The sequence below is a fragment of the Gopherus evgoodei genome, chromosome 15 (genome assembly GCF_007399415.2).
Source record: "Gopherus evgoodei ecotype Sinaloan lineage chromosome 15, rGopEvg1_v1.p, whole genome shotgun sequence".
NCBI classification, from domain to species: domain Eukaryota; kingdom Metazoa; phylum Chordata; order Testudines; family Testudinidae; genus Gopherus; species Gopherus evgoodei.
In genome coordinates, this window is record NC_044336.1 from 26,513,890 (window position 1) to 26,541,467 (window position 27,578).

At 56.4% G+C, this 27,578-nt stretch overlaps 1 protein-coding gene across 3 annotated transcripts in view; it reads left to right on the forward strand.

Moving 5' to 3' along the window:
• Window positions 1-27,578, forward strand: part of TTYH2 (tweety family member 2) — a 40,270-nt gene extending 12,692 nt beyond the window's left edge. For 2 of the 3 annotated variants that reach the window (XM_030534414.1, XM_030534416.1), the window contains exons 2-14: window positions 3,763-3,935; window positions 8,831-8,942; window positions 12,400-12,620; window positions 13,897-13,992; window positions 15,139-15,211; window positions 15,948-16,017; window positions 16,585-16,640; window positions 17,143-17,235; window positions 17,813-17,905; window positions 18,028-18,170; window positions 18,852-19,037; window positions 20,021-20,099; window positions 25,059-27,578. In XM_030534414.1, the coding sequence (XP_030390274.1) occupies window positions 3,763-3,935; window positions 8,831-8,942; window positions 12,400-12,620; window positions 13,897-13,992; window positions 15,139-15,211; window positions 15,948-16,017; window positions 16,585-16,640; window positions 17,143-17,235; window positions 17,813-17,905; window positions 18,028-18,170; window positions 18,852-19,037; window positions 20,021-20,099; window positions 25,059-25,139 (1,476 nt within the window). In that variant the 3' untranslated portion in view covers window positions 25,140-27,578. Of the gene's footprint in view, window positions 1-3,535; window positions 3,632-3,762; window positions 3,936-8,830; window positions 8,943-12,399; window positions 12,621-13,896; window positions 13,993-15,138; window positions 15,212-15,947; window positions 16,018-16,584; window positions 16,641-17,142; window positions 17,236-17,812; window positions 17,906-18,027; window positions 18,171-18,851; window positions 19,038-20,020; window positions 20,100-25,058 lie in introns of those variants that run through there. The other variant, XM_030534415.1, reaches the window with a different exon arrangement.

Genomic DNA, 27,578 nt, shown 5'->3' on the forward strand with positions numbered 1-27,578 from the left:
ATTAATGAAGCCGCTACTAGGGATGGAGCAGGGGGAGTCCGGGAGGAGGAAGGAGCAACAGGAACAGCTGAGCCGGCGAGCCTGGGACGGGCGATGCAGGTGGCATTGCTCTGGGATGGAGGAGACCCACCCCATGCATCTGGCACTACCTTCGTCAGTGTTGAAGGGCGCGGGGTCATTGGCTCATGCGTCTCTCTCGGTGCCTAATGGAGACCGAGGAGGGCAGAGACTGGTCTGAGGCGCCCGTGCCTTCAACGTGGCAGGCCTTAGATCAGAACCAGACACCCTGAACTGACAGCTCGCAAAGCAGGGGAGCCAGAGGCTCCATGTGTGAAACAGACGCATCTTGCCAGGCACGTCCTGTGCTGGCTGAAGATGGAACGATGTGCTGAGCCTGTCGCAGCAGCCTGGGCTGCAGGGTGTGTGTAGGGAGCGGGGACTGCGGCTGCAGGGCAGATAAGAGAGGTGAGCGACGTTGCATGCAGGAGCTGAGCAGGGTGCCTTGCTCGTACTGTCTTCCTCACTCTCAGGTGGAGATGCATGTGAGGAGAGCCCTGGCGAGTGATTTGAGTGAGTGCCCAAGAGCAGTTCAGCTGTCTCGCTGCCTGCCAGGTGGATAAATATCTGTTAGGGAAGGTGACCTCCCGTGGAGGGACCCGTGTCTTGGGGCCTGGCTCCTGGCCCATGGCAGACTGGCGCAGGAGGAGAGGCTCCTGACTCTGGAGCGAGGGCCGTGGTACTGGCTCTTGGGGTAGCCGGGCAGTGAAGATAACCGGTGTCTGGGGGTCATGCGCTTGGCTGCTGCTCTAAAGCTGGCTGCGGTGCCCCTATGTAACGGGGTGATCGGTAAATCGCCCGCCAGGTGTGAGTAGGCACCTTGGGGTGCATTCCTGGCTTTGTGCCTGGCTACACTTTTCCACCTCCCCGGCCCTGGCTTGGGAGCAGTTATTCTAGACTCCATGGCAAGCACCTGGAAACAGAGCAAGGTGACTGGAGGGAAAGGCCAGTTGTCACTGTTTGCGTGGCGTGCTCAGGACGGCTGGTAACCAAACGTTCCTGCTGGGAAGGCAGTTTGGCTGCAGTGCTCAGCTGGGCCACGGGGAGTAAGACTTCGGCATGTGGCACATCCACTGAGCTGCTTCATGGGCAACCAGACAACTTCATTTGAGGGTGGCACTGCCCGGTGACAGCCAGAACTTGCGTAGCGTGGAGCTTCAGCGCAAGGCGTAGCCGTTTAGGGCGTCTGCCTGCACTGCAGACGGGGGGGTTCTGAACTCGGATTCAAATAGCAGCAAAGACACCACAATGGCTTTTAGCTCCAGTTAGCAGCTCCAGCTCCACCTCCACCTCCGGCTGCCTTACAGGTTTGAACTCAAGCTGCTAACCTGAGTCAAGAACACACTTTTTCTGGAAGTTACTCCTGGGGGACTTCTGCACCACTGCACATGCACAGAATTTATGCTCCTGCAGATTTCTTTGCTTCCCTGCAGAAAAATGACTTTCTAATGTGGAAGCAAAGGGAAACCCGAGGAGCAGTGATGCTACCTTCCCCAGCAGTATGTTTCGGGTGCCCAGAGCAGCGTGCAGAGAGGTAAATCACTGTGGGGCATGGGGCGAGACTGGAGAAGACCCGGCTGGTGGATCCTGCCCTGTGCCAGGCTCAGCTGCTAGTCCCAGCTAGGTTAGGGAGGACAGAACTTCCTCTTCCCCTGCACAGCATATGGGGCCATGTCATACCCACCCCCAGATTTCTCTCCAGCTGCAGGAATCTCTGCAAACTCCCCCTGATCCCAGCTTCCTGCACCCATCGCTCCTCAGCTGCAGGGGAAAGATCCCTGTACAGGGAGCTGCTTCTCCATCTGCCCAACCCCCGTGCATCCAGACCCCCTCATGCCCAGCTCCCAGTGAGCCTCAGCCCCCAATGAGCCCCACTCCCCCTGCACCCGGACCCCCCAACAGAGTCCCATTACTGTTGCACACAGAACCCCCCAACAAACCCCTGTTCATCCAGATCCCCCCTACACCTGAATCCCCCACTGAGCTGCCTGCACCCAGATTGCCCACACCTGGAGCCCCCCACACTAAGCCCCTCCATACCTGGCTCCTGTCTTGCTGAGCCTGCCTGCCCACACCAGGTGCACCTGGCATGGGGTGCAGGGGCAGGGCTCTGGGTGTTTCTGGGGCAGGCCCAGTCCTTGCGTTGTGTCAGGGTTGGGTGCAGCTTCCCCGCTGAGTCTGTGTCCTGGGTGAGAGCTGCAGGGTGATCTCCCACCTCTGTGCAACCAGTGGCCTGTGCTCCCCAATGCAGCCTCCACATTTATTTGACAAATAAAATGTGCAGAATTTTAAAATATTGGGCGTAGAATTTGTAATATTTTGGCACAGAATTCCCTCTGGAGTATGCAGTGTAACTGTACCTGTACGCTGTGAGAGGAGATGGGAGAAGTAAAAAGGAAAGGAAAGGACAAGTTAAAAATTACTTAGACAAGGCCTGATGAAACCCATCCTAGAATACTTAAGGAGCTAACTGAGGAGATATCTGAGCCATTAGCGATTATCTTTGCAAACTCATGGAAGATGGGAGAGATTCCAGAGGACTGGAAGAAGGCAAATAGTGCCAATCTATGAGAAGGAGGATAAAGAAAATCCAGGGAATTAGGTCAGTTTAACTTCAGTACCTGGAAAGATAATTGGGCAAATAAGCAATCAATTTACAAACACTTACACGAGAATAAGGTGATAAGTAACAGCATGGATTTGTCAGGAACAAATCATGGCAAACCAACTTGATAGCTTCCTTTGACAGGGTAACAAGTTTTGTGACTAGAGGGGTAGCACCGAGGTGGTATATCTTGTCTTAAGTAAGGCTTTGGATACTGTTTTTCATGGTCTTCTCATAAACAAACTAGGGAAATGCAACCTAGATGGAGCTACTATAAGGTGGGTGCATAACTGTTGGAAAACCGTTCCCAGAGAGTAGTTCTCAGTGGTTCACAGTCAGGCCGGAAGGGCATAATGAGTGGGGTCCCACAGGGATCAGTTCTGGGTCTGGTTCTGTTCAATATTTTCTTCAATGATTTAGAGAAGGGCATAGAGCGAACCCTTACAAAATTTGCAGATGATACCAAGCTGGTAGGGGTTGCAAGGGCTTTGGAGGACAGGATTAAAATTCAAAATGATCTGGACAAACTGGAGAAATGGTCCAAAGTAAATAGGATGAAATTCAATCAGGACAAGTGCAAAGTACTCTATTTAGGAAGGAACAATCAGTTGCACACATACAAAATGGGAAATGACTGCCTAGGAAGCAGAACTCCGGAAAGGGATCTGGGGGTCAGAGTGGATCACAAGCTAAATACGAGTCTACAGTGTAACGCTGTTGCAAAAAAAAGCAAACATCCTTCTGGGCTGTATTAGCAGGAGTGTTGTAGGACAGATACAAGAAGTAATTCTTCTGTTCTACTCTGCGCTGATTAGGCCTCAGCTGAATTCGTTGTGGACTGGGAGATTCCTCGTGCTTTGATGCTCTGGGGTGGGGGGGTTTCATCAAATGCTGCTCCAGTGGGAGGGGGCTGTGGATTTTCCCAGCGCTGAGTGTGAGCTGGTCACTGCTGGAGCCCAGCGGATGGTGGTGAGCAGCCCCCTGCCGGCACTGGCCCTTTCTAGGGAGCCTGCAAACCATGGACCTCGGGCACTTCCTGAGCCGTGGTACTTTGTAGCCTGCGTGGAGTGTGCATTGACTCTGGTGTCTCTCCCTTTTAGTCCCTGCTGTTCCTGGGCCTGGTGGCTGCCATCTGCCTTGGCCTCAACCTGCTCTTCCTCACCGTCTACGTGATCTGCCTGTGCAGCTGCAAACGAGGCGAGGAGTCAGAGACCAAGCAGCCCAACTCCTGCTGTGTCACCTGGACGGCTGTGGTGGCTGGCCTCATCTGCTGGTGCGTGCCCCGCGGGGTAGCCTAGGGCCTGTGTGACTGCTGCCTTCAGAGCCCAGCTGGCAGCGCTGGGGGGGACCTTGAAGCCGCTGGCCACCGGAAACATGGCCCAGTGGTAAGGCTAGGACTCCTGGGTTCTATTCCGGGCTCTGCTACTGACTTGCTGTGTGGGTTAGTCCCCCACTTCTGTGTGCCCACCTGTCAAGTGGGGGCAAACACCACGTCCTGGGGGATTCCAGCTGAGGTCCTGGCAGGAAAGGCAAGGGACCAGACGAAGTGGACAGCCGCCAGGCAGAGGTTCCTGGCCATTCTCAGCATCGCTCGGAGGGAAGGAATTTCTAGTGGGGCACCTGATGAAAAAGATGCTCGTCACTAAGTGCTTCGCAGGCAGTTGATATTCACAACCCCCCCCGGGTGCCCCGATGCCAGGGTGATGGGCAGAACACGGACTGTCTTGCAGCTGGGGAGGCGGCTCTCCAGAGAGAGGAAGGAGCATGCCTGTGGGGAGCGGGGGCTCTGCTCCCTTCCCCCTAGCCCAGGTGCCTTCAGAGAGGCTCTCGGGGCGGCTAGCCCCAAGCCTGAGTTGCTGGGGGAGGAGGAAGAGGCAGGCAGCTTTTTTTTCCCGTCCTCCCTGTTGCGTGCCCAGGATCCTCCTCTTCGCCCAGTTGAGCTGCCTCCTGACCCAGGCTTCGTCTCCCGCTTGTCGCTGGATTTGTGGGCCAGCCGCGCACGTGAATCGCTTTGATTAGATTCAGCTCTCAGAGGCTTAAATACCGATTGCTCCTCTCTGGGCATAGGCTCGTCAGTCTGGGGCTGGAGTCTGAGGCTGCATCTTGCCCTGGCAGTCTCCCCTCCCTGCTGTAACGTGGCTCTGGGCCCCGTGTGCATGCGGCCTCCTGGAAGTGCTGGCTAATCCCAGGGGGCAGCGGGGAGTTGGGGTCACAAATCCCAGGCCTGACACAGCTGGCAGCCTTTGGTCACGTGAGACTCAGGGTTAAGTACAGATGGAGGCTGGGTCAGTTAGAAAGGAGGGGCAGGGAGTGGGCCCCGGAGGGGTCCCAGGCGGCTGGGAGAGGCTCTGCTGTCCTGCTGGGGGCAGTGCCAGCCTGGGGTGCTGGCAGAGAGCATCCCTGAGAGTGGCATGGCCTGGCGCTCCCTGCCTCTGCTTGGCATGGCAGGCTTGAGGGGTCAGGAGTGGTATGACTCGGAGGCCAGGGCAGCAGTGAGGGACTGGGCTCTCTAGCGGAGTTAGTGGCTCATCCAGTTCCGGGTCCCGTGTCTGTATCTAAACCTTCCTGGAGCAGGGCGAGGCTCAGGAGCTCCCACAGCCACTGCTCTGCCCTGCAAGGCACCATCTCAGTTCTGCAGCGCTAAGCCCGCTTGGCACTTCTGCTCCAGTCTGGTGCTTGGCTCTCTTGCGATGGGCAGGCAGCTGATGCCCATCTCCTGCTGCCTGGTAGTTGCATGTCCTCACCAGAGGCATTTTTAAGCCCTCCCCCGGTTTCAGAAGCTTGTAAGAACATTTGCCAGCAGCCTGGGGTGGCCGATACAAAATCCTGACGGTTCATCGGCCCGTCCTCACCCTGCCACGCAGGTCGCGTCTTGGGGGTTAGGGCTGCTCTGTTGCTCTCTGCTTTGCATTGCCGGGAATCCCCTTCTCAGTCCATCCAGGCAGGGCTCCTGCCCCAGGCGGCTGGGGCTCCTGATTGCTTCGGCGTGATCTGCTCCCAAGGGAAGGGAATAAAGAGATTGTTCTTCCCTCGCGTTAGACCAGACAGAGAGTTCAGTGTATGGCAATAGATATGCTCTAGAGAAGAAGCAAATGCTGCTGATGAGCTCAGCATGCCCTTCCCGTGACTGCCGGCTCCCCGCACTCCCCGGGCCCATTCCACCACTGCTCCATGTGACTCTCGGGCTAGAGGAATCAGTGTTTCCTCTTCTCCAGTGACAAGCAAATGCTGCCCAACTTCCTCACTCCCCTGGGGCTTCCCAAGAGGCTTGCAAGTGACACGGGCGGCAGCTGTGCACCGCTGAGAGCGCATCCGGGCTCTGGCATTGTAGATTAGGGTGAAGGCAGTGCTTGTAGCTGGCATCCCCCCCGGTAGCCATGCCCGTGTCCCCATGGCTCTACCGTTGCTGTGCCACCTGCCCTTGCAAAGTTTGGCTCCGTCACAGCTGTCAAGCCCATATGCACAATCCCCTGCCGTTCTGGTGTCGGGCTACCCTGCAGCTGTGCCACTGGGTCCCAATCCCATACCATGGCAGCGCTGGGCCTCTGCCGAGCACTACCAGCTGCACCAAAGCTGCAATGCCAGGTGCCTGTTAAGGACTAGGGCAGGACTCAGACTCATTTCATTGGTGAGCATTTCCCTCTGTTGCCCTGGGGGAATGAAAGGCTGGGAACACGGTGGGAAGGGTGGTGGTGTTGGAGCACTGCCCGGTGCCTGGAGAGGTCTCGTAGGTGGCGGTTATAAGCCCCTCCCTCCTTGTGCTTTAGAAGTGCTGGGGGCGGCTGGCGCTGCTCCAGGCTGCGGGGGCCTGTGGAGTGCTGTGGCTTGAGGAGGAGGCCGAGCCAGGGCTTTATAGCCCCCCAGAGGCGCCCAAACTCACATCCCTGGCTAAGTGGAGCCTCTTTGGAGCAGAGCGCAGTCATTAACAGGCTAATGGGGGGAGCTGGCTGCTCTCCATCATGTTCATTGACAGCTGAACTTGGGAGTGGGGGAGCAGCGAGGGCCTGCTTTCCAGGAGCCGTGCCAAGCACTCACTGCTCCTCCCTTCCAGGGCCCCCCAAGCGCTCGGGCCCAGTAGCCAAGCCTCTGTGCAGAGGGCGTGGGAGCCGCCAGGCGCAGTGCTGGCGGGGCCCTGTCCTTAGGGCGCATGCTCCCCAGCTGGGAGCTGCAGCAGCACTTCACCTTGCTCTGCGAGTTTCACCCCATGTAGCAGGCTGCGCCCCTACAAGACAGGTCCATAGGCCACAAGAACGCCTTGCAGTCCCTCTGGGAGGCCCTCAAAACCTTGTAACGACCTAGCAGAAACTCCCTTTGCCTTTCTGGGGCGGGTGAGGCGGAGGCAGGGCTTGAACCCAACTCTCTGGCTGCCCGATGCTGAGAGATAGCCCTGCCTTCCCGCTCAGGACCCTGCGGGAGGCATGGTGGCTCTGTCAAGGGGCAGGGAGAAGTGTGCACGTGATACAGTTGAGCACCTGGGACACGAGCAAAGCCCGTAGACCCCCTTTGTCAGTCTGGCTCGGCAGTTGGCACTTAGACCGGGGTGGATGTGGAGGGGATGCTGCTGGGGGTATCTGTGAGGCAGGCAGCAGAGCTGAGGTCGCTGGAGCTTGAGCGGGTGCCTGTGGCATGGCTCCTGGGCTCTGCAGTGGGTCCCTGAGGCCAGCTGGCTCACAAGGCCAAGGAGGGGCTAGCGGGAGACCCAGCTTTCACTCCTTGTCCCCTCCTGGGGATTAACCAAGGAGCAGGTTTAATCAGAGGCAGCGTTTTCTTTTCTGACAGATTCTCTTAATCTGCTTTGCCAGGCCTTGCGGCCTAAATCTCACAGCATTCGCAGGAGCTGGCTTCAAATCCAACCTGTGTATCTGGCTTCGAGCTTTGCTAAGCCCCAGCGTGAGCAGAGACTCTCCTCTCACTCCCCCAGAGGGGCACCTCTGCCTTCCCCGGGACCCAAATCAGGGGTGTTGGCACTTCTGCCTTTAAGCACCTGGATGCTTGTGCTGAGCCCAGTCTCAGGTATTTCTGTGGCTGCTGTCGCTGTAGTCTCTGAGCACCTCCAATGAATTTATCCTCACAACACACTGGTACAGATGGGAAACTGAGGCACAGGGACCTAGTGAGTCACCCAAGGCCACTTAGCAGGGAATTGAACCACTGGGGTGCGCTGGGCAGCGCTGGCAGTTCTGCAGGTGCCCGGTGTCTCATACCCTGCTTCTCGAATGGGGCTGTGCACAAGTGAGCAAGAGATCTCCTTCTGGTGGCTGTGGAAGGGCAGGAGAGAGGCAGGGGCAGGCGACGAGATCGTTGACCAGGCTGCAGGCGCCAGGCAGCTCCAGGCTGTGCTAAAAGCTACTGATGGCTTTGTGTCGAGGATTGAGTTCGTTTCAAGTCTGGACTCCCTCCAGCCCTCCCCTGCTTTTCCATTCTTATGAATGACCCCCGGCTCCACAGGAGTCCCAGCTGTGGGGCGAAGGGGAGCTCTGATGGGTGGGGATCTCAGTGAGCGGCACTCCTGTGGGGTGTGGAGGACTCTGGTGACAGGCGAAGCCCTCCCTTCGCAGAGCAGGTACGGCCAAGGCAGCGACGGGGCAAACCTTCCCTCTCCTGCTCAGCGGCCTCTGGGGCTGAGGGCGATTCAGTCCTGATGCCTCTGAACAGAACCCATGGGTGGGCAGGGAGAAGCGATGGGATAGCTGCTTGGGAGGCGCATCCCTGTACCTGGCTTCTCCCCATCCCCTTAACAAGCCCTGAGCCCCCCTCCTGGTGACTCCCCATACTGGAGGAAGGCACTGGCCAGGTACAGCCCCATGGCAGTCGCAGAGACCCTGCTGCCCTGGCGAGCAGTTGGGAGAGTTTCAAGGCCCTGGAGTGAGAGGCGCTCAGGGGCTTCATTCCATTTCCTAGTGGGCTGGTGTCACTGTCACAGCTGGCATCAGCTGGCCGTGTCGGAGGCCCAGGACGGGCTGCTCCCCCCCAGGAGGCCCGTCCAGCAGGGGTGAGTCACGTCTCATGCACACACTGAACGTGCTGTAACGGTACTCAGAGTTCTGCCGTTCATTCGCCTTCCTCTGGCCAGAGCCAGCTGCCCGGGCTAGAGCCGTGCCAGGTCGGCAGTGGGTAACAGCTGTGCCATTTCCTTCTCCTCTAACCTGCGGTTTCTCTCGTCCATAGTGCTGCAGTCGGCATCGGGTTCTATGGGAACAGCGAGACCAATGATGGGGTGTACCAGCTGATCTATGCCCTCGACAACGCCAACCATACCCTCTCCGGGATTGACACACTGGTAAGGGCCTGCTGGGGTCAGCCGCACAGGTGCATTGTGGGATATCCCACCCGCATCCAAAGCATCTGCCGTTGGCCATTCTCCCTGGCAAGTGCTGGAGCTGGTGGGTCAGTTGTTGCAGCCTTGGGAGAGCCCAGGACTACCCCTTTGCATGACGAGATGCTTCTCCTGAGTTTCTTAGCTTGAGTAGCAGATACGGGGCTTTGGGAGGACGCCAGGCATGCGACTCTAATGTAGAAGAAACCATCACTGGCTCTCTGTCCCCAGCCCTCGGTGTGTTACAGAGCTGGTGGGTATCGTTAACCAAGGCACAGAGCAGGAAAGTGATTTGACTTGGGCCATGCAACTGAGCCAAAAACAGAACCCAGGAGTCCTGGCTCCTAGCTCCCCCCCGCACCACCATCACACACAGACACAGACACACACAGACACACACACACACACACACACACACACACACACACCCCGACCGAACTGTGCCGGCTACTCATTCTAGCCACAGCATTACTTTACAAGCTGGCGCTCTGGCTTTCTCCTGTCTGCCTGGCCATGTTTTCCTACGAGCCATGGCCTTGCTGCGTTCACCTTGCCTGCAGGGGTGCTGGGCTCCCGGGATACAATAAGCCAAGGAAATTGGGCCAGAACCTATTGTCCTTCCTGGGAAACTGGCAGTTTTTCCATCCTCGCCCCTGCTCTAAGCTGCTCGGATGATATAATCGGTGGGTCTCTTGGACGGGCCTTGTTTTAAAGAGACAGCTGTGTTCCTCCAGAGATTATGGGGATCAGCTGGCATCTCCGCTGCGGGGGCTGTGCTGGCAGCTCCCTCCTGCAGCTGCTAAGCTGGCTGAGAAATTAAACCTCTGAAAAACCAGAGGTTTATCCTAGCGAGGCAGGCTAGGCCGAGGCTGCGCTGCCCAGTGGTGGACATTTCTGGAGAACCATCAGCACCAGGCATGGCAGAGGGGGTAACTCGGAGAATCCTCGTCGTCTCCTCTCCGGCGCTCTGCAGGGGTTCCTTGGGACCTGTCCTGCATCCCTTTTCTCCTCCCTCTGCACCTGGGTGATGTCGTCCACAAACCCTCCTGCAGCTGCCATCTCTGTGCTGATGACGCACAGATCTGCCCCTGCTCCAGCCTGTCTCCTGGCCAAACGCAGATCTAGCCATGTCTCTGACAGCTCCCCAGGGGTGTCTGGCCACCCACCCGAGCTCAGCATGGCTCTTCACCATCTTCTCCCTGCTACCTCCTGCGTCGAGATAGATCATGCCTGTCACTCAGGCCCACACCTGGGAGTCCTCTTCACCTCAGACCCCTCACCAGCGGCTCTCATCCAGCCTGTGTCTAAATCTCCCCAGTTCTCCCTGCCTGATGTCCCTGAGCTACGGCCTTGCCTTTCCTGTCCATCCACACAGCGAAACCTCTCACTCCGGCACTCGCCAGCTTGCATCTGGATCACTGCAGCGTTCTTCTCTCTGCTCTTGGCAAACAGTGTCTTGTCCTCGCTCGGCTCCATTCCGAATTCTGCTGCCACGATCCTTTTCCTAGCTTGGCGTTGGACCGTGGCACCCGTCTCTGTGCATCCCTCTGCCGGCTGCCTCTTCTGGCACATCACACAGAACTACTTGTCTCTTGTTCAAAGCCCTTCGCTGCCCGTCACCACCCTCCCTCTCAGGCACTATCAGCCCATGAGTCCAGCCTCCGGCACCCCCTTGCCTTTTCAAACCAGCCCCTTTGTGCTTTCTCCCACGCTGCCCCTGATGCTTCGGAGGAGCTCCCTGAGACCATCCACAAAGCTCCCTCTTTATCCTCCTTCCTCTCCCTCCTCGAAACACCCCCTTGCTTGGAGGCCAGCGGGAAAACTTGGCAATGGCTCCAGAGCTGGTGAGCTGAGCGCACCATGCATCCTGCCGACCAGTACTGGCTCCCTGTGCTCCCCGCTCGTGTGTCTGGATCCACCTGTTGTCTTTTGTCTCGTATTCAGTCCCCGCCTCAGACAGCTTTCACTTCGTCTCTCGGACCTGTTCGTACAGCACCTAGCGCAGCGGGTCCTGACGCTACAGCCGTGCACGGAATAGTCTGTCCTGATGCCTGGCGAGGCTGGGAAGGGTCTGCACATCTGCCCGGCAGACTCACTGCTCACAGGGAGTGCAGCGGTGGGGATTGTGGGGCAGAGCTGGGGGGTGGGGAAGGCAGGAGAGACCAGCAGGAGGCAGGGTGAAGGAGCGAGGCCGTGTGGAGATGGCAGCCGGCCCCTGGCCCCGCTGGAGCGGCGAGTTTCTTTCAGAGCCGGAAGCAGCGTCGCAGTCAGCTGAGTGACTTATCTGGGTCAGACCCCAGCTGCAGAACTGCTCCTCTGCGGCACCGTGTCGCTAGATGCCAAGCTGGGAGGTTTTCCTGCAGAGAGGGCTGCTCCCTAAAGGCTGCATCCCCCAAGGCGCGAGCAGCAGGCTGCTCCACCCCCAGGAGCTGGTGTGCCAGCTGTGGCCTCTGCCCTGGCTTGGGGGAGCCCCATGACGCGACCAGCCAGGCCTTTCCTCTCCTTGCCCACACCATCCGGCATCGCCCACGCCGAGCTGTCTGTAAAATCTCCTGCTGTCATGCCAGCGCCAGTGGTAGTGACCTGGGCACCGGCAGTTTTGCCACCGGGGTGACTCGATCTGCCCTGGGTCGGGTTGGTCAGAGTGGGGGAAATGTCTGGACGAGGAGCCCCATTGTTCCCAGGGAGCACTGGGGAAAGCAGAGCACAGAGCTCTGGCCCTGCTGAGGGCCCCGGGCTGCACTGATCCATCCACTGCCCCTTGGCGAGGCCTTTGCAGAGCTAATGCAAGGGGTGGATTTAAACCTGCAAACACTCCTGCTGCTCTGCTTTGGGGGGTGAAGAGGATCCTACAAACAGCCCCTGAAGTGCCACTGGCTGGAAGCAAGGGTCCCCTCTGCCCTTTACAGACACCCAGCTGATTTGCTCACTAGCATGGGGCAGCCCCTAGCGCTGCCAGGCTGGTGCTGTTGGCAGCCCTGCCCACACTCCCTGTGCCCCTGCATGGCACTCTCCCCTTTCTGCCGGGCTACTCCATGAGGGGGCGGGAGCTGCCTCCATGGGGAGCTGCTGTTTGCTGGCTGCAGAGCTGGCCTGGCCGTGTGCAGGGCGGTCTGGGTGACAGGGCTGGGGAGGCAGAGAAGCAGATGCTCTGGTATGAGTCTGGCCCGGAGCCTGTTCCCAAGGACTCGCCCGGCAGGTCCCTGGGGCTCTGTGACCCCATCCGTGGATCAGGGAGAACCCGCCCCACTGGGCAGAGCTCTGCTCCTGTTGCTCATCGGCAGCTTGTTGATTCGCTATCGGAGCACGGCCCGCCGAGGTGGGCACCGCTCCCACGGGGTGTGTCCTGCAGGGGGTACGTTGAGGCAGCACATGGGCTGCCGGGGCCAGTTCACTGTTCCTGCTCCTTTCCCCTGGGCAGGTCTCAGGCACCACGGTGCAGATGAAGGTGGGGTTGGAGCAGCACCTGGCTCGGCTGAACGAGATCTTCGCCGCGCGGAGCGACTACGTGCAGACTCTGAAGTTCCTGCAGCAAATGGCCGGCAACATCATCCTGCAGCTCTCAGGGCTGCCGGTCTGGGAGGACGTGAGCGTTGACCTGACGGCTGTGGCCGGCCAGGTGGGCTACGTGGAATATTACAGGTATGGGGGGGGGCAGGGATTGGGGTCTGCACTGCACTGCTGGGCCAGGCCAGCACGGCACTGTGGGGCTGGGTAGGGGAGGAGTCCAGAGCTGCGCCAGGGTAAATTCCTGTCCAATGCTGTGGCTGTTTGCTGCGGTGATGACCCTGCTGAATTGGGGGCTCTGCCGATTGGATTTCACCGTCCTGTTGCAAACATGGCAGGGAAGGGGCTTGGGGGTGCAGGGAGGGAGTATTGGGGGGAGGGGCAGGAGCGCCCCAGCCAAATGGTGCAGACCCCAGAGCTGTGAGTGCAGCCCTCTGCAGCGTGCGCCCCGCTGCGCTGGAGTCGAGGATTTTAATTGGCTCCTTTGGCTCTGGAGAGATTCTAATGAGCAGAAACGGGCTGACTTTTCCCTCCCCTGCAGGATTAAAGAACCAGAATGAAAGCGGAGCGCCCGTTGGGCTCCCGCACCTCAGGGGAGAGTGAGCCAGACACAGGGTGTGCTCCCCATGCACCGGCTCTCCCGCTAGCTCCCCACAGATCCGGCCTGCGCCCCATGAGGGCTGCTGCAGCGTATCTGCCAGCCCCACTTCGCCTGGTGTCAGGAACTGACTGTGCCCATGGGCTGTAATTGGCATCTATTCACCGCGCCCCATGGAGCTCAGCCCCCTCGCTGCCCAGCGCTCGGGTCATATTCAGCGATGTAGCGTCTGACCCGGGGAACAGAGAGTTTAGGCTGAACCCCGAGGGGAAGGTGCCCCTAGCTCTGAGCTAGTCTGTCTCCCGCGGGGGAGAGCAGAGGAAACCCCATCCCCTGGGGGTCTAACATGGGGAGCTGTCCTGGCCTGGTCCTGGGGTGCTGGACTTGATAGGACTAAATGCACCTCCATCTCCACCCATGTGGGCAGCCTGTACACCTGTCCTGCCTGAGCCAGTGCCGTCCCATCTGCCTCTGTGGCAGGGGGGAAACCCTTGCTTGGAAACCACTTCAAGCCTCTGCCATCATGGCTGTGTGACAGGTGCAATGGAAGAGCAGCTGGGTCAGGGCTGCGGGTGCACGTCTGCTGCCATCGAGGGGAGAGGCTGAGATTCAGCCGCGCAGCCAGAGACGGCAGGGCTCTCGCCATCCTCACCCTGAGCATACAAACAACCAGACTGGGTCAGGCTAGGGTCCATTTCACCCCATCTCCCTGCGGCTGCAGCTCCTGTGCTGGCCTCTGGGGTAGATGGCCCTCCAGGGATGTGGCTGGTTGCAGGGCTCTGACAGCCTTTCCCCTTCCTCCCCCGGGCCCAGGTGGCTCTCCTACCTCCTGCTCTTCATCCTGGACCTGATCATCTGCCTCATCGCCTGCTTGGGGCTGGCCAAGCGCTCTAGGTGCCTCCTTACCACGTGAGTACCCACCTCTGCCCCACTGCCTGGCGCGGGGTGGACACTGCCCATCTGGCCCCACCCTCCTGTGCTGCGCCGAGGCTGCTGCTATCTTTGGGAGGGGAGATGGGGACCTGCCCCTTCCCCAGGCCTGGAACTGGCCCTGCGCCTGCCTCCCTTGGGTTGGCACAGGGGCCCTGACGCACCTGCGGGATGGACGGTGCTGCAGCCCCGAGAGCCCTGCTCTGCCCAGGGGTCACCTCCCGCCCCCAAGCAGCAGGACAGGGCCGTTCTGGTCAGTGCTTGAGAAGAGACGCGCCCCCCTTCCCAGACTGGATTGTTACAGTGCTGCAGTTCCCCGCACTCCCTATCAGAGCCCCGCCTGGACAGGAGAGCAGGCAGGATGGATCCCTGCAGCACAGAAGCTCGAGCTGCAAACAGGATAAAGCCAGAACCTGACTGCAGCGCTTGTTGTTAATTCAGCTGTCGAGCAGGCTGGTGTTGAGGGAGGCTGGTCCTTGGGGACACTTGTTGGCTGGCCAGGGGATGGGGAAAAGGCCAGGCAGGCGGCTGGGCGTTGCCCTCAATCCCGTAGCATGGGTGCTGTCCCTGCATGGCTCCAGCACCCTGTGGGCTCCTCTGCAGCCATCGCCAACCCAGCCCCGAGGAGACCAGCTGTTGCCACTGGCCCAGTCCTGGCACATGGGACCCGGCAGGCCCCAGGGGTTGCCCTGGCCAGCAGGGGTGGGCAGCTTGCTGGGTGCTAGGAGTTACGATGGGCCAAGGGCCCGGCCGGCAGCCATTGTGCATTGTAGCCTGGAACTGCAAGGGATAGGTGGGGGTGCGCCAACACCAAGAGGGCAGAGGGTCAAAGTTCCTGACCTCTGAACCCTTATGGGCCACATGCCTTCTCTCAATCGCAAATGGTGGGTTTCCTGTCCCCACATTGGATGATCTGGCTGCACAGGACGCCCCTTGGCGCCAGTTTGCATCCTCCTTAGTTGCTCACGTAAGCGTGCAAGGCCCCGGTGCAGCTTGGCATGATGGGGACTTAGAGCAGTGACTCGTCCAAGGTCATTGGTGAGTCAGTGGCAGAGGCCCAGCCCGTGGTCTATCTAGTCAAGATATCGGGTCCCCATACCAGAGTTTTCTCCCTTTCTGCCATAGGATGTTGTGCTGCGGTCTGGTGACGCTCATTCTCAGCTGGGCCTCCCTGGCAGTGGACACCTCTGCGGCTGTGGTGAGTGAGAAGGAACAGAGCGGCTGGCTGCTGAAGTCCGGCTGTCTGTCTGTCCTCACTGTGTGTGCTGCAAAGCAGGTGTTAGCAGGAGTAGTTCAAGGCCTGGATCCCATTAGGACACCAAGCAGCTGCTGCCCACTCCCTGAGGAAGGGAGCAGCTCTTGCTGATAGCTAGGCATGCAGCTGCCAAGTCCCTGGCTCTCTCCCATGCTTCGAGCAGGCGCGGCGATGACCCGTGGCGAGGACCCACAGCGGTGCAGGGACACGGCCTCTGGTGCATCGGTTTCTCCCCCATCAGGAACTGGCCCCTGCTCTGCTCTGGGGATGGGGGGGGTCTAGTCCTGCAGTGCCTGGGACTAAATGCAAGATCCCGAGGGTGGTGGTAGCAGAAAGGGGCACTCCTCCCTCATGCTGGACACCGTGCGGGAGAGGCTGCACGAGGTGGTGCTGGAGCACGGGTGTAAAAGCCCCCAGCTCTTGGTGGTTTGGAGAGGCCAGAGGAATCGGGCTGGTATCCGCTGTGCGGGGCATGGGGAGACCTGCTTAGGGGACAGACGCTGTAAAACTGGGACTCCACCATCCGTTAAAATGGGCCCAGTTTTGTGTGTGGTGGAGCTGATGTGGCAGGGGCAGCTCCTAGCGATGTGCTCCCCCAGCTATTGTTTCCACCCCCTGGCCTGGGTTCTTTCCGAGAGGCCGGGCAGTGCTGTGAACGTGTGTTCTCTGCTTGTTGCAGGGCACCAGTGACTTCTGCGTCGCCCCGGACAAGTTCATCATGAACCTAACTCGGGGCGATCTCCGTGCAGGTGATGGAATCGCCTCTCTTGTGCGTAGCACTTAGACACGGGCCCAGTGTGCCTGGCGGGGTGCAGCTCTGGCACCTGCGGGGACGCCAGTGGGTGGACGAGTGGGGCAAGAGGCAGGGCCGTGTAACTTGCAGAGATTGGGGATTCCTTGAGGGCTAACCTTAGCCCTGGTGTAAGCAGAGGCAGCTCTATCCAGCTACGCCAGATTGGTGCAAGTTACGCTGCATTGCTGCTCGCGTCCCCACCTGGAGTGGAACTGAAACCAGCGGGCACATTGCAGTATGACTTGGCCCAGTGCTGTCCATGGCAGACAGCCACCAGCAGAGCCGCCTATCCCTGTCTCGTTCAGGCCGCTCAGGAGAGGCCAATGGTTCTCGTGGCAAAGGCTCCTGTGCAGAGACACTGCTTTCCCTGCTCCCATGCCGTGGGGCCTGGTACCCTGTTGGTGCTGGGGTGGGTTGTTGGGAGGGCTGGAGGGATCTCTCTGGCTTGGGTGAGAGATGCCCACGAGGGGCGGGCCGCATGTCACCCTGGTTTCCAATGTCTCCCCTTGTGCTTGCGTTGCAGAAGTGGTTCACTACTACCTGTACTGCAGCCAGAACCTGAGCAACCCCTTCCAGCAGGTACGGAGCCCCCCAGCCCCTCCTGCAGCGCGGCCCTGCAAAGAAACCCAGCCCATGCCTGGGTGTCCCCCTTGCAGGATCTGCGGGGCGTGGGACGAGAGGGGCTGACTCTGCCTAGGATGGGGGACCAGAGTGGAGAAGGGCTTGGTGAGGAACCCAGTGTCTCCTATGGGAGTTGGGGCAGGAATGTGGCTCCCGATACCCTGTATCCCAGTGCCCCCTGCATTGCCAGCACCAACCGCAGCCACAGGGCAAGTCCACGTAGGCACCTTGGGGTGAAAAAATCGAGGCATCAAGCTCTCTCCCAGGCTTGTTCTGCAGGTCCCAGGCCCAGAACAGGCATAGCTGGCACTGGCTGGATTTTCCTCTCCAGGGTTACAATGCCCAGCTTGGCCTTTGGGTCTTGACAGCGTGTGGGCAGTGGGGCGGTTACTCTTCCTGCCCTCCTGCAGGTGGCATGGGCAGTGCCATATAGAGCTAGGTCTTGTTTTCTGCCATGCAGGCCCTGACCATCTACCAGCGCTCGCTCACCACCATGCAGATTCAGATCCAGGGCCTCATGCAGTTTGCAGTGCCCCTCTTCCCCACGGCCGAGGTAAGGCGGGGCCTGCGCTGGGCAGTCAGATCTGGGGCAGCAGTGCCTCGCTGGGGAGGAGAGGCTGCTCCGGGCTTCCTCATACCGGGAACCAAATCCCATCTCGTTCCCTCTGCACAGCTGTGCATGCCACCCGTCTTGTGTGCCCAGCGCTGAGCCCACAGTGTGCCTGGCTGCCCTCTTCCCAGCCACTCTGCAGGACGGGCACGGCTCCTCCTGGGCTGAGAGCCGGGGAGGGGAGCTGGGGTGCAGAGGGAAGTGGGGGGGAATGAAGGAGGCATTCTAGCCCCACTCTAAATCCTGCACCCAAGGCCAGAAGAGTTCAGCAGTGTCTGGAATGCACAAGACATTGGGGATGAAAGTTCAGCTGTGGTCAGGGCAGAGGGATTATCTCCCAAAGCTCCGTACATGCCACGTCCTCAGCTGCTGCGTTTAGGGGAGAAGCAGAGCTCCCCCAACCTGTTCTGCCCCCATTCCCCCACACGCCAGCCCCGCCTGTGCTGCCAGCTCCTCCAGCTGCCCTGTTTGCCCAGCTGGCTTCAGTGCCCCTGCCTTGCCCCTCCTCTCTTGGCTGCAGAAAGACCTGCTTGGGATCCAGCAGCTGCTGAACTCCTCTGAGACCAGCCTGCACCAGCTGACGGCCATGCTGGACTGCCGGGGCCTGCACAAGGTGGGTGGGGTGTCTCTGCCAGGGCATCGGGGGCGGGGGAGCTTTCCCTCCTGTGACGTGGCTCACCCTGGGGCTGGCACAGTGGGGAAGGAGCAAGACAGTGTGGTCTGTCCCCACTGCAGGATTACCTGGATGGGCTGATGGGCGTCTGCTACGACGGGGTGGAGGGCTTGCTCTACCTGGCCTTGTTCTCACTTCTGGCAGCCATGTCCTTCTCCACTCTCATCTGTGCCACGCCGCGGGCCTGGAAGCACTTTGCCGACAGGTGGGTCCAGTGCTGGGATCGCGCTGCCACTGCCTGCTCGAGGCGGAAAGTGGGAGTTGTTTAGCTCCCCACCGGTGTGGGGAGCCGGGCTATAATGGTGCATGTGGCCGGTCAGGTACCACCCAGAAGTATGTGCCCAGGCTCGGTGCCATGGACAGCTGCCTGCCTCCTTGCCCTAGGAGCTGGCTCTCTGAGCCGCCTTTCCCTGGCACACTGGCTGTCTCTGGATTCTGGTGGATCCTGGGGAGTGTCGTAGCCAAGCCCTGAGCCTGGACCCTGAACGCTTCAGGCAGTGGCAGTACCGGGTCATGTTTCTTGGCTGGTTCCTTCCTCCAAAGCCATAGCGTCCAGTTCCTGTGGGTTTGCCCTGTGCCAGCTCTCCCAGCCCTGGGGCCCTGCCTTCCCCAGTGAGGTGGGGGTCGGGGTAGCGGGAGGAGGGCGAGTTGGAGGGCAGGGAGGTGGCAGGTTTGAGGGTCCTGTTCGCCACAGAGCAGACACAAGGCTGGGCGAGCTCGGCCCAGGTTCAGACTCCACGGCTGTGCTCTTCTCACAGCGCCTGTGGTGAGATTGCCCAGAGAGAGGCCCCTTTACCATCCCCGGGGGCTGCCCCACTGGGCCAGCCGTGCTCCCGACATCATCAGTGGGTGACTAAAGGGTCGCGCTGCCCCTCCTTCTTTCCAGGGATCGAGATTACGACGACATCGACGAGGAAGATCCCTTCAACCCGCAGGCCCGTCGCATTGCCACCCACAACCCCACCCGCGGGCAGCTTCGCAGCTTCTGCAGCTACAGCAGCAGTCTGGGCAGCCAGGCCAGCCTGCACCCGCCAGCACAGACCATCTCCAATGCCCCGGTGTCTGAGTACATGTAAGGCTGCTCCATCCTCAACACCCCATCCCCTCCTCGCCCGCTGGGGAACCCCTCCGGGGTGCTGGGCCAGCTCCTGCCATTGCAGGTCGGGTGCTCGTGGACTGGCCTGCAGCTCCCTGAGCTGTGAAAACAGCACACTCAGGAACTCCACAGGTAGAGGCACCAGGGATGCTGCTTGGAGAGGCCTCAGAGAGTCGTTGGGGAGGCTTAGAACAGATCCTTAAGGCATCACCAGACAGAAGCAAATCCCCCGGGGGGGGCGGGGAATATACAGCTCTCCAGCTCAGAAAGGCGAAAGCCCTGTGCTCGGATCGGGTGTGAAGAGGAAGAAGGGTTGTGGGAAAGATTGGTGCAGACCCCCACCTCTCCACCCCTCCTTCACTGTGTCTCGCTTCACTGCTGACTTCTCTTTGGGGGAAGGCTCTGTGCTTGGGGTGTTGTCCTGGGGCAGGGAACTACTGCGTGAGAGGGGAGAGTTCTGTGCCCCACTTGGCTGTTGAGTCCCCGTCCTTGGGAAAGTCCCTTCACCTTGTTGGCCCAGTTGTCCTCTCAGTAGGAGAGAGAGAGGACTGATAGGAGGTGGGGTGTCAGTGTGTAAAGCTCTCTCTGACCATGGGGTGCACGGTGCTAGAAAACTGCAAGCTATTAATACTCCCCACAGCCACCCATGAGTGCTGAAGGTGTTCTCAACCCCACTGTTTGTCTGCTTTACAGCCCCCTGCCTCCCTCCTCTGGGCCAGTCTAGTGTTTGTAGAGGGCTCTGGAGTATCCCAGATCCCCTTCGCATAGGGATGCAGTATCCTACTCCATGCCTGTCCTCCAACCCAATGAGAGAGGGAATTGGCGAACCTCCCCCTGGTGCTGCTAATGACGAGAGCCATGGGAGACCTAGTCCATTCAGCAGACTTGTCCTTCTGGGGTGGTGCTCGGTCAACATAGGGTCTCCATCTCTGAAGGGCTGTTACTCCGTCTCCCCACAGGAACCAGACTGCGCTCTTCGGTGGAAACCCACGCTATGAAAATGTCCCATTGATTGGAAGAGGCTCTCCTCCCCCTACGGTACGATGGGCATCTGAAGCCAAGTCGTTTTTATAATAGGGCCTCTTTGCTTTCTCAGCTTTTATTATTTTAATTGTGTTGCTAAGTGATGGGGAATCCTTCCACTTCTTCATCAGAAACCAAAGGGCTTAGTTTGCTGAGCTAGTGACAATGGCTTGTGAACAGTTCTTCTTCCAGCCCCTCTTGCTCTTGGGCGTTCAGGGACGTACCCTGTCCTTTGAACACAGCACCTCTGGCAGTGCTAATCCCAGGCCAGGAATCGACTCATTCAAAAATGTAATGCCGTGACAGGAAGTCCCGCCTTTTGGACTCGGAGGTGGAACTTCTTGATACGCCCCTTGAGCAAGAGGGAGAAAATGGCTCATGAAAAAGCAGGTGACTCATTGCCCACAGCTCTCCAGCTACATCACCGAGACATCACATGGCTTTGTTTTATTGCATCTTGTCATGACCTTCTGCTTGGTGCCATATTTAAAAACAAATGCGTCCGTATCTAACTCGTTAACCGATTTCTTCTCCAATCTGCACTGTTGGTTTTTTTTCTTTTTAAAGGGGGTGGAGGGGAGCAAGTGTCCTAAACGTTTCAGAAGACAAACTCACGTTTTGCTTCATTTGCTTTGGTTCTGGTCTTTTTATTTTTTTTATGTTTCTCCCAAGATTTTTTTAAAATGTTTTCACTGTAACCAAAACCTGTCTGCACTTACCTGGAGTGTTTGGCTTAATGTTCTTTAAAAACATCTTGCCTGCTAACGTTTACTTTGTTTTTGCATCAACTATTTTGGAGCTATGTTGCCCATCAAGAGTAAGTTTGAGGTCTTTTTCTTTTCTGTTTTGGGATGGTCATTTTGTTCCCCTAATAACGTCCATCGTTTTAGCTGTCCTGTCTTCCATTTTGTATGTTTTCTTTGTATGTGTTTTGCTTTCATTGGAACAGAAATGGGAAACCATTGACAGTAGGCGCTCTGGAGCCAAACCCAGGGATTCTGTGTATCCCAACACCAGTCCAAATCCTGAATCCGCCTGGATTGTGTGGAGGGCTCTCAGATTCTCTCAACCCATCAGAGTTCTTCAATACACTCTCCTTGTGCTCCTGCGTCAGGAAGGGAAACTAACTAGGACCAGGGACTGAAACTGATCAGGGGGCTGTTTGGAAAAATTCCATCAAAATGCCCTTTCCACAGAAAAAGGGGACACTTTTTCCCCCTAATACTGCTTCCACCTCTCTCTGCCTTAATAGTCTCTTCCCTGCCCTGTCTGAGTGAAATATGACCGGAAGCCAGGATGAGTGTTGACCCCAGCTGGAGTAAATCTAGCTGGAGGAGGTGGCAGTAATGCTGGGAAGGAATTTTTAAGAAAATAATTCAAGTATCTGATCCTCTTTGCCCAGCCAATATTCCTCAGAGCTGCTCCCCACCAGCTGCTTCTGGGAATGAACATGCTGTGCCAGGGTGATGCCCCTTGCATCGAGCTACAGCCTCCGTCGTTGAAATTGCTCAGACATTGGCACTCTAGATAACATGGGAGATCTGGCACCTTCCCAGAGCAGCTTGCAATTAGCTGTGAGAGCACTTCATACCAAGCAGTGTCAGTTTAGGTGTAAGGGCTTCCTGTTAATGGCTGAAATGCAAGCCTGTCATTCAGCTCTGCCCAGAGAGGTCCCAGCCAGCCCTGCCTAGTCAGATGGCTCTTGTAATGGCCACCACTGCCCCCAGGAGGCATGGGGCCACAGCATGCCCTTGGGCGGGCGTGCCCAGGGGCCCAGAATGCCTTCACCTGACCCTGTTGCAGAGCCTGCTGCGCAGTGGTTTATTGGGGGGTTGTAAATGAGGACTTGGCTGAGACCTGCTGAACTCATCTGACCCTCGAAGCCTGACTCAAGGATTTGAACCCAGACCTCCAGAGCGCACTTGCCTTTCAGTGGTTGCTAGAAATCATTAAGCTCCAACCTTGATAGCATCATCATTCATTATTTCTTCCGTGCATTGGTTGCTCCCCGCCCCCTGGAAGACGATGGGCATTGTCCATGAAATCCTGTTAGACACCTCCATCTCTGGCTGTAATCCCCTCGGGCGGATGCCATCTAGCCTATGGCTAGGCACTAGGCCGTTGTGGCCAGCTCATGCCCCTCCCGGCTCTTTTGCCATCCTTGCACTGAGCAGTCTAATCGAAATCCCCGAGGAAGGGTTTTTAAGCTTTTGAGTTCCAAAATAACAAATTCTGAATAATCTTCTCTAATGCCTTGGCTTGGTGGGGACTTTTTTCTCTCCCCTTCCCTCTCTTTTAAACTAAATGGCTAGAGAGAATTTCCTTTTGCATTGTTGTTGGGATGGGAATTTCTTGAGGCTCTGTCTGCTCTAACCTCTCCCTTCAAATCTCCCACCCTTGCACCTGCCCCAGGGCAACTAGCCCCAGTCCCCCGGTTCTGGGAGCAACACTCATGTCCTACTGCAGAGTTAGCTCGGGCAAGCGACACCCAGCATCTTCAGGGCCTGTGGGGTATCGCATCGTTCTTTGTGCTAAGACATTCTGATTCGTTCAGTGAATTGTGGGAGAACTTGTCTGTCCTGGGCAAACGGGGGGAATTGTGGGAAGGCACTGGAGGACTATAAGAACTTGAATGACTTGGCCTGTGTCCATACTGCAAAGTGGGCAGGTGACCAGTACGGGGTTTAGTTTGTAGCCCCAGACGAGCCAGCTAGCCCGGGTTGGAAGCACCACTGAACTTGGGGTCAGTGAATTGTGTGTGTGGATGGGAGAGGGGCAATGCCTGAGTAAGAGCCTGTTAGTGCTACAGTGAAGACAGACCTAGGCTGCGTCTAGGATTATTCAGAGCAGGGTTAACTATCCATGCTCCCACTGATGGAGCTGTCGGTGCCAGTCTGGTGGCGAGTGTGAAGCAGGCTACTGCAGATGCAGCCTTCCATTACCTTTTCCCACTGCCTGTCTCATCCTATGGGAACTGGAATTGGGACCGTTAATCTCCATGTACTAATAATTGAACAGGTCAGCCAGCAAACTTGTCCTATAGAGAGAGTCCTGTGAGCCGTGGCATCCTCACACCATCTCTGGCGTGTCTCTGTGCATTCCTCTTCCTCCATTCTCTCCCTCAGTGCCCCACTCAGTGAACGGCATGCACACTGTGTGCGTTGCATTTGTGCCTTTTCCCTCTGCACGTGCAGTGTGCTCTGCTCCAGGGAGCAGCCCAGCATGGCACGGTTCTTTGCAAGGAGGAGTCATCCCAGCAGGCTGTCACGGAGTCACTGGGCGATGCTCCGGAACTGCTCCCCACCAAGCCAGTCAGGACTTTGGGGAGCCTCCTCTCCCTTGGAGCAGACTTGTTCAGGGCAAGAAGCTCACACAGCTTCACCTCCTGGGTCTCTCCTCGGAGCATTCAGCATCCTCTGCCTCTCCGTGCGCTTCCCACAGCGAGTCCACCCCAGCGGGGTCCTGGGGAAGCCACCGGGTTCTGCACCCCCACTTTGCAGTCAGACGTGACTCTCAGCCAGCCAGTAAAATAGAGGTTTATTTAATGACAGGAACAGGGTCTAAAACAGAGCTTGTAGGTACAGAGAACCGGAACCCTCGGCCGGGTCCATTCTGGGGGCAGTCAGCCAGACCCCCAGGTCTGCCCTCCACCCTTGACCCCAGCCAGCTCCAGACTAACAGCTCCTCCCCAGCCCCTCCTCTCTGCTCAGCCCCTTTCCTGGGCCAGGAGGTCACCTGATCTCTTTGTCTCCAACACCTTCAGCTGGCACCTTTGCAGAGGAGGGGCCCAGGCCATCAGTTGCTAGGAGACAGAGTGTCAGGCATTTAGGTGCACTGGCCCTTTGCTCTGCCAGATACTTAAGAACTGCCATGGGGACACTGAGGCATCAACACAGTACTCAGAGAAAACATTAAGAACATTCCCAGTTCGTCACACAGGCGTACCCCTTTTCCCTCCAACTTGCCACTGTCCAAATTGTATTTGGTAGACCTGAAAACCAAGCACTGATACATGTTGCCATAGTCAGGGCAGAATTACTGTAATGAATGATGGCTCCTCAATTTTTCAATCACAAAGGCCTTTGTACTCATCATTAAAATCCCATCACCTCCGCTCAGTTAGTATGTGAGCCTAAAAGGAACATTTGGATACACTGGGGCTGCTTGGTTCTATCATAATAAAATAAAAGTAGAACAGAATACTTTAAAATCAATTCCTCCTCCATTTAGGTGTGAGCCACCTAAATCAGCTGCTCCTTGTCCTTCCTAGGCGGTCGAAATATCAAATGAAGCAGGGGAACAGACCCACTAATTACTAAGGGACTGCTAGGTGGCTTAAGACCCCACACCCATCTGCTGTTGGATCTGTTAGGGTTTCTTATGGCTTAAAGAACTGAAGGGAAAGTGTTGGAGTTTTTAAATTAGGGTTTAGAATTTCCCCTGCTGTATTTACAGTTTGGTTTCTGAGCTGGGGCCTGCAAATCAGAAAACAAATGTGAGTAATCTCATTTCGCTGTCCCAGCAGAGTGAAAGAAATGCTAGAATTGGTGTAAAATTAGATAATTAAGACATAAATAAAATAATCTCTTGTTTTACAGATAACACTTTAGATTTCACTTCACCAGGGTAGGGAACTTGCCCATAAATAGGATCAAATTCCTCTTACTCACGGGATCTTGACTGATAAATAAAGGACTAACTCAAAAATTAAAACGCAGAGACTTCCGCAAATCCACTTGGCACTTCACTGTTGCTGTTGATTTCACGTGGAAGTTGCCCAGATATTATGGTGATGGGTGACAGAATAAAACCCTCAGATAGATAGGTTTGCAACTGAAGCCTACTTTTTTACTGACTTGGGGTCTTAAACAGACATTTCCAAGTTCAGCAGCAAAGCTTCTACTGCTGAGTGGCTCACCTGATTACAGATCATAGACAGAACTTATTTCCTAATCTCCCTCTTCTCCTCCACAGTACTCGCCCAGCATGCGAGCCACGTATCTTTCTGTCAATGATGAGCATCTAAGACATTACGGCAACGAATTCCCAGCCTAATGCGTGCTCTCCCTGAGCAACTTACAAGAGATGAAAACACGAACAGCTTTTCTGCAATGGAAACCAAAGGCAACTGGAAAGCGCATGAAACAAAAAGGCCTCTTGCTGGAGAAGAGAGAGGACAGGAGCCGACAATAGAGATCTGGAGCTGGTTCTGGCTGAAGGACAAATTACAGGTCAAAAGCTGATGGTTGCTGGAAGCCCAGAGCATGTTCCGTGTGCTCCGCAGACCGCTCCTGTATCATCAGGCAGCTTTTGCTCACATTTAGTCTTCCTCTCTGAAGAGCACATGGGACAATGCCCACAGCCTCCATTCTCCAAACTAACCTCCTTCACGCCCTTTGCTTGAAACCTGGTTTCCCTCTCTCCACCCATCCCCAGCGTGGAGCAGGGATTCCAGCTGGCTTGTGATACAACAGGCTAGGTGCTGCCACCTCTCTGCCTCCCCGGCCTGCGGGGCTGGATGCGGCTCACTGCCATTTGTAGCATGGCAGCCGCTGCCAATTTGAAGACCGAAGCAGCTTTGTGCATAGGGGTGGGTTCCTCTTGCTTCCTATTTGCACCAACTTGGGGTTATTTTATGTCATTGGAGGGCCTTTGGTGGGCTTCCTCTGATAAGTAGTTAGGTGTGAATAACAAGACCAGTGCACTGTCCAAATACACAGAACACAGGCACATCCACTGTTCAGTATCGTGCACAACCACCTTGCAAAGTGGGGAGATGCTCCTCACTCCTGCAGCAATGCAATACCAACCACTAGTGATTCCAGCTTCCTTTTGAGGGTCCCAGTGGGTGGGCTTGCACCCTGCTGTCATGTGTCGGCATCCTCCCCACACTCTCTGTAGCACCTGTTTTGGTATTTACGGTACCAGACCTACACACTTCTCCTCACCTGTCTTGCGGTCCCTTTGCTACTGGAATACACCAGGATGGTCTCCGGTATTAGAGACTTTAGACTAATTATTTGTCCTTGTATTATTTTTTGCTGGTATCTTTTTTCCACCAGTAGTTTTATCGACTATCCAAAGAACAGACACACAGAGCACTTTTTTGCCTTTTTTAGAAGGGTATTTTTGGTTTTGCATGGTTTTTATATAAAAATCTTTTGCAGGTCTTGTAACTTTTTGGGGGCACTGATTTTTGTTCCTAGGGGCTGGCTAAAAAACAATAATAATATTTTAATCCAAACCCTGAGATAATTTTAAGAATCATGTGAGAGGCTGCATCTCGTTCAGGCCCTTTTCTACGGCCACTCAGCATGGAGGATGGCAGCCACTTTTGTCCCATCGTGTGATGGGAGGTGACAGCTCTGCGTCTCCATCCCCACAGCCATTGAAATGATGTTAGCAGCAAGCGGTAGGTGGCACTTCATTTAATTATGAGCAGTGTGGATGTTGCTGAGCTAAACAGTGCTATAGATTAAATCCAACAGAAGGGTCTCAAGAAAACTCCTCTGTTCACACTGATCAGAGAAACCTGTTAGCTACAATAGTCTTGTAACACAGATGTTGCCAACACTATCTTCTCTTAGTGTAGACAACACCTCAGTTACCTCCTCTCCCTTCCATAATCAAAGAAAATACAGGTTCACCCTTTGCCAGCCTCCTCCTGTCTCCTTTGGGGCAGGAGAGAATACCTCGTCAGCAGCGGTGAGTGAGAACTAATTTCTGGATTCAGAGGATTAAAAGACCCAGATGGAAAGAGATTTTTTTACCCACTTGATCCATTTAGGTGTCCATCCTCTTCCCGTGGTTAAATACAGCCCTAGCATAAGCATTTTAGTTCCATCTGAAATCAATGAGATTGCTTCTGCTTGCACCAGAACTGAATTTGAACCATGGTTCCTCCTAAGCTGTGGTGCTGCACCCCCTACAAGACTGTGCTCTCAAACAGAGAGAAAAGCCAGCCTGCAGCCACCACCTCAGAACAGAGCAGTTGGTCCAGGGTTCATTCTACCGAAGCACAAAAAAACAGAGAAACTTTCAGCCCTGGATCATGCCAGATTGGTTGGATGGCGCTGGCCCAGCCTGCCCTGCTGATGCTGAGTTATCCTTCCACATTCATTTTTGCTCTTCTCAGCCTAACGCTGTGGTTGCGATGCTAAAACTGAACAGGCTCCTCTTCCTCAACTGTGCAGAGCTGCCTTCCCAGGCATGCAGAGACCTCTTGGAGGTTTTATAACCTGTGTCTTTTAAAGATAACTGTACATATCATGCACCATAAAATTGTTTGTACGTCCATGTTATGCGTGACTAGCTCTAGGATATGGTTGAAAATCTTCATTTTTGCTTTTAATGTTTCAGTGTAACAGTACTGGTAGAAGAGTTGTTTTTAAATGCATGTGAATTAACCTCATTCTGGGCTCCTTGGAGGAACTGGGAGTCCTGCTTGATTTGTATGTACCCTCCAGGAAGGAGACAATAAAAATTTGGACTAAA